The following is an 8,116-nucleotide window of genomic DNA, read 5'->3' on the forward strand; positions in this document are numbered from 1 at the left end:
CAAACTTACTCAAGCACCCATTTGCAAGTTATTAGTATGTGGCCGAGGCAGCTGGTAGTGGGATGGGTTTGCATTGGATGAAGGGTAGTTGTACATGGATCACCTTGAAAATCAAATTATATCCCTAACTCACACACACAAACTTGCACACACACACACACACACACACACACACACACACACACACACACACACACACACACACACACACACACCCCCCCCCCCCACAACTGCAGCTCCGGTGCGGGGAAATTTGGCCCCGCGGGATCGATCTCCGGACGGGCATTATTGGATTTCTCAAATGTGTTCCAAGGCTGTAAAAGGTCACCACCAGAATGAATGCCACGGACACTATGACACCTACTGTAACAGGTCTATCTTCCACGGTCCAACGTGGGTGCATGTGCATGTGTGCGTGCGTGCGTGCGTGCGTGCGTGCGTGCGTGCGTGCGTGCGTGCGTGTGTGTGTGTGTGTGTGTGTACACACCGGGTTGAACTTGCCGTTATGATTACGGGAAAAAGGATAAAAGGCCCCCAGCTGCATCCAGCGAAGACACATCTCATACTGAGCATGGCTGAAGAAACCACATATATCAGCCCCTGTCTGAACAGACAGACAGACAGACAGACAGTCAGACAGACAGACAGACAGACAGACAGACACACCGATAAATCCACAGTGATCAAAAGAGAGGCCAGGGAGACAAAAAACTGTGTGAGATCAGGGGTGTCGCACCAAATTCTGGGCCCTGGGTACAAGGATTCATTGACTGGGAACGCAATATTACACATTATTTTGTGCTTTAACTATTGGAAAATTGCAGACATACGAGCTCACAGCGCTGCACTTGGTGCCGCGCTGTGAGCTTGAAGGTCTGCTATTTTTGAAGGTCTGCAAAATTTTAGTTACAAATGTTCGCTTAAAATATGTATATATATTTTCAAAGGTTTGCACACATTTTCACGTCTTTTCCAAAAATAGCAGATCTACAAGCTCGCAGCGCGGCACTCGGTGCCGCGCTGTGAGCTTGTAGATCTGCTATTTTTCAATAGCTAAAGTATAAAATAATGAAGGCCCCTCCACCTTGGGCCCTAGCAACTCAGTCCCACTTTTCCCCCCCTTGTGATGCCCCTGTGTGAGATAATACACAGAGAGAGAGAGAGAGAGAGAGAGAGAGAGAGAGAGAGAGAGAGAGAGAGAGAGAGAAAGAGAGAGAATGGCAGAGGTCAGAGAGAAAGGGAAAGACATGAAAGGAAAGTCAGAAAGGATACAGGGTGACACGGACAAAGAGGAACAGAGAGAAGGACAGAGAGGAATAGACAGAGTGAGAGATGAAGGATGAAGAGAGAGAGAAAAGACGAGTGCAGACAAATAGAGTAAGAGAGACAGATAAATATAAGTGGCGACAATGATAAACATTAACCTTCATTTAACCACACATCGACTAGAGACAAATTCTTGTTTACGAGGACAACGGTTTATGGGGATATGGTGAGTATTGAAATTAAAAAAGGTGTATCTCCAGTTGTCCTTGTGTCATAGCATCAAATCAACCAAATAAAGTGTATTTGTTTTTCCATTGTAAAGCCCTTTGCACACAGGACAGTTGCGTTTCTTCCGTTTGCTGTATGAATAAAACGCATTGGATTTGGTGTGCAATGCTGTGCGGAATCGGCGCTGCGGGTCCCAAAAGGAGTCATAAAAGGAGTGATGGGTTTTTTACCGCATGCGACAAGACGCACGAATCGAACTGGGTTCGATAGAGAAAAAAACGCACGGCCGTAGCCACTCGTCGCACGGCTAATTCGGATCCGGTGTGCATGAGGTCGTAGAGAATCATTGTTTTCTTTTATAAAAATGAAATTGTCAGTTTTATCCGTGCGGATAAACGCGCCTGTGTGCAAAGGGCTTAACTCTGCTTTGAAGATCAATGTCTCATCAAAATAAAGATCAGGCTATGATACTTACATAGGGGATGCCAAACAGACTGAACTCCATCATGCCTGTGGACCAAGAGAGAGTTCGACATTCTTGATACAAGATATTTGTTTAGGTAGTCAGTCATTCTCATCAAGCAAGCCAATGCTTTATTGGTTGTCCTGTCAACTCTTTCTCACACTGTTAGAAAGGACTATTTGTTTTATGTGTTGCATTCCACTCTGTAAAATGTCATTTCAAATGTAAAATGACTGGTCAAATGAGTGATTGCTCACATGAACATACAGTAACATAACTTGGGATAAATTGTTTCTGTCAGAGTACCATAGATGAAATGGTAACCACTAGCGTGTATATGACACACTTGAGGATGTATGGATTGTGATTATGGATTATTACTTTAGTGATTGCACCATTATTCAATTTCACCTTGTACTTTTACATCACTACCATAATCAAAGAAAGTATACCCCTTGGGTATTCATATAATTTTTAATATTGTATAATATTGTATTGTGTCTAATTGCGACCGTCAGGTCGAAGCTATCAAAACCTCCACCGGCTGTTAGTCTGTCTGTCTGTCTGTCTGTCTGTCTGTCTGTCTGTCTGTCTGTCCGTCTGTCACACGTCACACTTTTCCCCTACTCATATCTCCACCACCGTTATCCCGATCCATGCCAAACTTTGCACACACACTTGGTTGCCAAACCACAACCCCTCATTTCTCACATGGCCCTCTTTTAGTGCCACCACGAGGCCGATTCTTGCAAAAAAAAAAAAAAAAAACATTGGACACTGCTCCTACAGATTTTGCCCTCAAATCACGCAAAGCGGTGCACAGTATCTCTAAAGTCATGTCATCAACATGGATCTGTCCCACTCTCTCGATTAGGGAGTCTGGTATTTAATATAATTTACTTTTGAAAAGTCAGAAGTTTCAAACAGCCACTTACAGTACTGTACATTACATCTGTACATTAGTTTATTGAATTAATCACACACACACACACACACACACACACACACACACACACACACACACACACACACACACACACACACACACACACACACACACACACACACACACACACACACACACACACACACACACACACCCCTACCTACCTATGATTGATTTGTACAGCTGGTCCCAGCTGGCATTGTTGTCTCCCAGCCAGTGTCCTGCCCATTTACCACTGGATGGGTAGGTGGAGCGAGTAACCACCACTCCTCTGTTGCCAGTCACATTCAACAGAGCACTGTACACAGGAGGAGACAGGATCAATCACTCTCACACACAACCCTCACGTCCATGTCTACGTGGCATTAGCGCTGCAGGCTCCTTTCCCATCGATCCCTCTCTGGGTTAACCACGACAGCAGAATGAATGGAAGAAGAAGGGCGATTCAGAATGTAGTACAGTATATGCTCATCTCAGCAAAACAGGTGTCCTGGGTGCTTGGCAGCAGAGTGCTGACAATGTAGATAAATATACATGCGGTATACGCTGGAAGGTTGTTGCCTTACAAATATTTAATAGTGACCTTTTAACATTATCATGTCTGCATCAGGCAACATAAAAATTATGAAGTATTCCCAGGGTTCAAGAAATATATATTTTGTCTTACTTTTTTAGCATGGGTACATCCCTACATGCCTCGTTTAAACTGTTCAAACATGTATAAGTTATTATTAAGATATCTTACTGTTTTCCTTTTGTATAATAAGTCTTAATATCTTAATATATCATCACTGTTGGGCAGAAACCTTGTATCTCCAAATTTCAAATGTTGAAACGTGTTCTTTTTTGTAAGTTCACGCCCTACAATCCCACATCATCATATACGAGTGTCGCACAAAAGTAATGAAAATAGCAGATCTACAAGCTCACAACACCTCACAGTGCGAGATGTTGTGCACTTGTAGGCAATTTTCACTACTTTAACTAACTTTTTAAAATAATAATAAAAAAGGGACGGCTTTTGGACATACAATGTTTCCAAAAAACAGCAACAATATACTATTAGTTGCTCGGAAATAAACCCTTGCATTTCAAATGCCCTGCCTTGCCTTATTGTCCTGCATGTGAGTCCTAGGGCCCTACAGTATTTTCGTCCCTAAACCTTTTTGCCTTTTTTTACTATTTTGAAAAATATTTTTAAATAGCTGATCTACAAGCTCACAACGTGTCGATGTAGATCGGCTAATTGAAGCATTCAATAATGTTTTTCTAAACAGTAATAAAAGGCAAAGAAGTCTAGGGGTTTAGGGTTTAGCTTGGCGAAAATAGGGTCCCTAATCTCCTGACTCGCACTGTCTGCAACAAAAAAGGTTTCGTTTAAAGTTTAAAGGCAAGCATTCCTCAAATTGTGAAAGAATAGGCTGATTCAATAATGTATATTATACTTGCTTACTTACACAATCGTACTTGCAAAAACACAGACACACAGTTCACATTGTACAATAACAGTACATACTCATAGGTGGGCTTGGTGTGTGACCAGCCGTAGAGGTTGTGGACATCATAGTGTCTGACTGGTGTTCCGTCACTGAGGAACTGTTGGCTGTTCATGCATAGCGTCTTATGGTTCAGACCCCTGTGTTTAGACTCCAGCGCTATACACACACAACACGCACATGCACACGCACATGCACACGCACATGCACACGCACGCACGCACACGCACACACACACACACACACACACACACACACACACACACACACACACACACACACACACACACACACACAATGCATACAAATGTTTGTGAAACGCATATCAGCATTGAGCGTGCACAATACAAAACCATAAAGCTATAATAACAGTTACTTTATTTGTGTAAAATAACTTATGATAGTGTTTTCTGGGCTCATCTTACGTGGCATATATGGAGGATTCTCCAACAAGGGGTCACCAAGACACGTTTCTCCAACTGTACCATGGACAAAGCTAGCAGGCTCATTCATGTCCTTCACACACACACACGCAGACGCGCGCGCACACACACACACACACACACACACACACACACACACACACACACACACACACACACACACACACACACACACACACACACACACACACACACACACCATGTTAGTTAACATTTGTAGTCAAACTTAGCTTGTATACAAATAGCATGGTCCCTGCATTGTTCAGATCACTCACAATCCAGAGTCCATCAAACTTCATTGTTTGATTGTAGAAGTCCTTGATCTCCTGAAGCCACCATTCTGCCGTGCGGTTGCGGAAGAAATCTGGAAATGCTGTGTATGCCCTGTATAGCTGGAAGTAAGTTCAGACAAGAGATGATGTAAAATTCCAGTGCTACATGATCTAATTGATGTAATATTTTTATGTAATAGATGTAATATTGTTGACTGCTTCAGCCTCAGTGTTGATTGCCTGTACATATCCCATCATGGACTCATGCTAACGCTGTCAGTCCAAGAGCAGATCGCTTGGTCAGGCTTTGTCTACTTAAATTGTCTAAGTAGATTTAACCATTTATTGCATAAATGGAGTACAGTTAATCTTGGCGTTAATGGGCTCCGCATTCGGAGATGTTCCCTGAATTTTATGCATGCTTTTTGTGCATGCTAGTGAAATCAGGGAACGCTAAGCAATACCCCCCAATGGCCCCATAGGGATACAATTTGCAGAACAATAGCAAGACATTGACAGGTAACTTAGTCAAAATCACAGTATTTAAGCTTAACAACATTGACATGTAGCTTAATTAGACAATCACAAGTATTGAGCTAGACAGATCAATGCAAAGGTGGAGGCTGGGGTGGAGGAGGCAGCTAGCAGCAAATGATTCCGAAGCTTCGGAAACCAAGCATAGGTAGAGAAAGCAAGCCGTATTAAAAGGAGCCTTCCCTACTGATGGAGCTTTGATTGGAGTATGGCAGTGTGACGTAATGACCAGCAGATATGAGAATGAGGATTGAGAACAGATAGAGCTGACTGACAGCTGACTACAGCTAGGCGGGACGACTCCCGTGTCCTGCATAAACTAACGTGGTCGCTCCAATTATTACATTTGTATTTATTTTATCTCTACATGCACCTGCATTTCCAATAAAGATCTATCTATCTAATGTGATTGGCTTGTTGTTCTACCTTCACTTGGGTGTCCCAGTCCAGGGACTCGTTCACTGTGACATTGGGGAAGTCAGGCCACACCTGGCAAAGAAAAGGAGGGAACGTTAACGCTTCAATTGTATGTACAATCACTTCCTTTCTCCCACTCTACATTGCTTGCTCGCTCTTTGTGTGAATCATTTCTCTTGTCTTACCTTCCCCCAGCAGATTTCATCACTGAGTGCTTCTGGCCATTTGATGAAGACATCTTTCTCTATGCCACGCTCGAAGGCAGGGTAAGGCGCCGTCTCGTTACCTGAGATAGCTGGATCCTATCACACGAGCACACACGCACACGCGCGCGCGCACACACACACACACACACACACACACACACACACACACACACACACACACACACACACACACACACACACACACACACACACACACACACACACACATGCACAGCACACGCGCGTGCGATTACTTCTTCAGTGGTTCTTGGGTGTGATTGAGGTACTATGTACTGTAGCTCAGCTGCCGTACAAAGAACAGCCGCTGTAAGATTTATTGCGACCGTAGGTCACAGTTTAGTAGGTGAACGGTCACAGCTTGACCGTATCTCTGTCTGTCTGTCTGTCACGCCACACTGTGGTTCTCCTGACAAATCACTGTGACATCACTGGTGACATCACATCAGTGATGTCAGATACTCAGAGCAGGGATCTCCATATATGGGCATAAAAGGGTGACACATAACTGTGACATCACAGGTGACATCACAGTGATGTCAGATACTCAGAGCATGGATCTCCATATGTGGGCATAAAAGGGTTCTCCATATATGGGCATAAAAGGGATTGTATGTATGATGTCAGACGACAGAATCCATATATGGCCAAGACAGATGGCCAAGACAGATGGCCAAGACAGATGGTGCGGTCGCTTTTCGCCCTTAGGCATCTTACTGGTTATATGTTCTCTACTGGTTCTTCAGTTTAATTTTCACAAACAGGTTTGGCGGTCACAAAACACTTAAATTCTAATATGGCAATTGCATCTTGTTTTCATATAATGTGTGCTATATTCCTTTACCAGGATGAAGATGAACCTCATGCCTTCTCCTCTCATGCAGTCAACCAGGGCGGGCAGGCCCTGGAACTGGTGGTCTAGGACAAAATTCAGCTGACGTTCCATGTAGTCAATGTCTGCATACTGCACATCCTAGGTTGGTCAGAATGGGAGCGGTCACATTACATTAGCCTAATTTATAGGCCCATTTATTGTATTCTTTCATTTCTACACAGTATCTGTTGACTGTTGTAAACAGTAAACAACTCATACTGTAACTCATCCTCCATAACGTAAATCTTCCGAGTTAAATTACCACTGTGGTGGATAATAGCATTTTAACCACTTGAAAACACAAAATAATTGCAAATGTACAAGTTGAAAACAACAAAACTATAGACCTGGAGGACCCCAGTCAACTAAGTATATACCGTACTGTATAATGTTTAATTGTTTGAAAGAAAAAAAGAAAAACATTCTCCCACACAATGTTTACCTCTGCATTACATTTATTAAAATCAAAACAATGTTTTGGTCGTACAGACCTCCTTCAGCAAACATTTAATAAATTCATAGAAGAGGTAATGAGTGTGCAGGGGAATAAAATATTTTGTTGATGTTTTTCCTTTTGGGGCGGTTTGATTCCCAGCACCACAGAAGAATAAGAAAAGTGGTGTGTGTGAGTTGCTGTCAACTTATTAATAAATAATAATAAATGTCAGCAGTCCCTTAGCATCATTGTCCTGATGGTAGACCATAGGCTCCTTATGGCTCTATAGGATTGTCAGATGTACAGTAGTTAACTACTTCATTGGCCTGGGTTCCCCGGGGCGCTTTATTGATGCACAATCTAGATCAGTGTTTCTCAATCTTTTTTGGCTTGAGTACCCCCTTTCCATGATTTCTGAATCCAAGTACCCCCTTTACCCGACAACAACATTTTGCTTATAAAACTGCAATTAAAATATAAATAAATAGTGGTATATGAACCCCCCATTTCAAGAATA

At 42.8% G+C, this 8,116-nt stretch overlaps 1 protein-coding gene across 1 annotated transcript in view; it reads right to left on the minus strand.

Annotated features, from left to right (window-relative positions):
* Window positions 1–8,116, minus strand: part of si (sucrase-isomaltase) — a gene marked incomplete at its 5' end in the record, with an annotated part of 111,668 nt that overhangs the window by 26,860 nt on the left and 76,692 nt on the right. The window contains 9 exons of the mRNA XM_080731029.1: window positions 488–604; window positions 1,970–2,004; window positions 3,068–3,201; window positions 4,420–4,558; window positions 4,825–4,915; window positions 5,118–5,234; window positions 6,075–6,137; window positions 6,251–6,367; window positions 7,134–7,262. Coding sequence (XP_080587155.1) covers window positions 488–604; window positions 1,970–2,004; window positions 3,068–3,201; window positions 4,420–4,558; window positions 4,825–4,915; window positions 5,118–5,234; window positions 6,075–6,137; window positions 6,251–6,367; window positions 7,134–7,262 — 942 coding nt within the window. The remainder of the gene's footprint in view (window positions 1–487; window positions 605–1,969; window positions 2,005–3,067; window positions 3,202–4,419; window positions 4,559–4,824; window positions 4,916–5,117; window positions 5,235–6,074; window positions 6,138–6,250; window positions 6,368–7,133; window positions 7,263–8,116) is intronic.

Source organism: Nannobrachium achirus (assembly GCF_963921795.1).
Source record: "Nannobrachium achirus genome assembly, chromosome: 8".
Classification (NCBI taxonomy): domain Eukaryota; kingdom Metazoa; phylum Chordata; class Actinopteri; order Myctophiformes; family Myctophidae; genus Nannobrachium; species Nannobrachium achirus.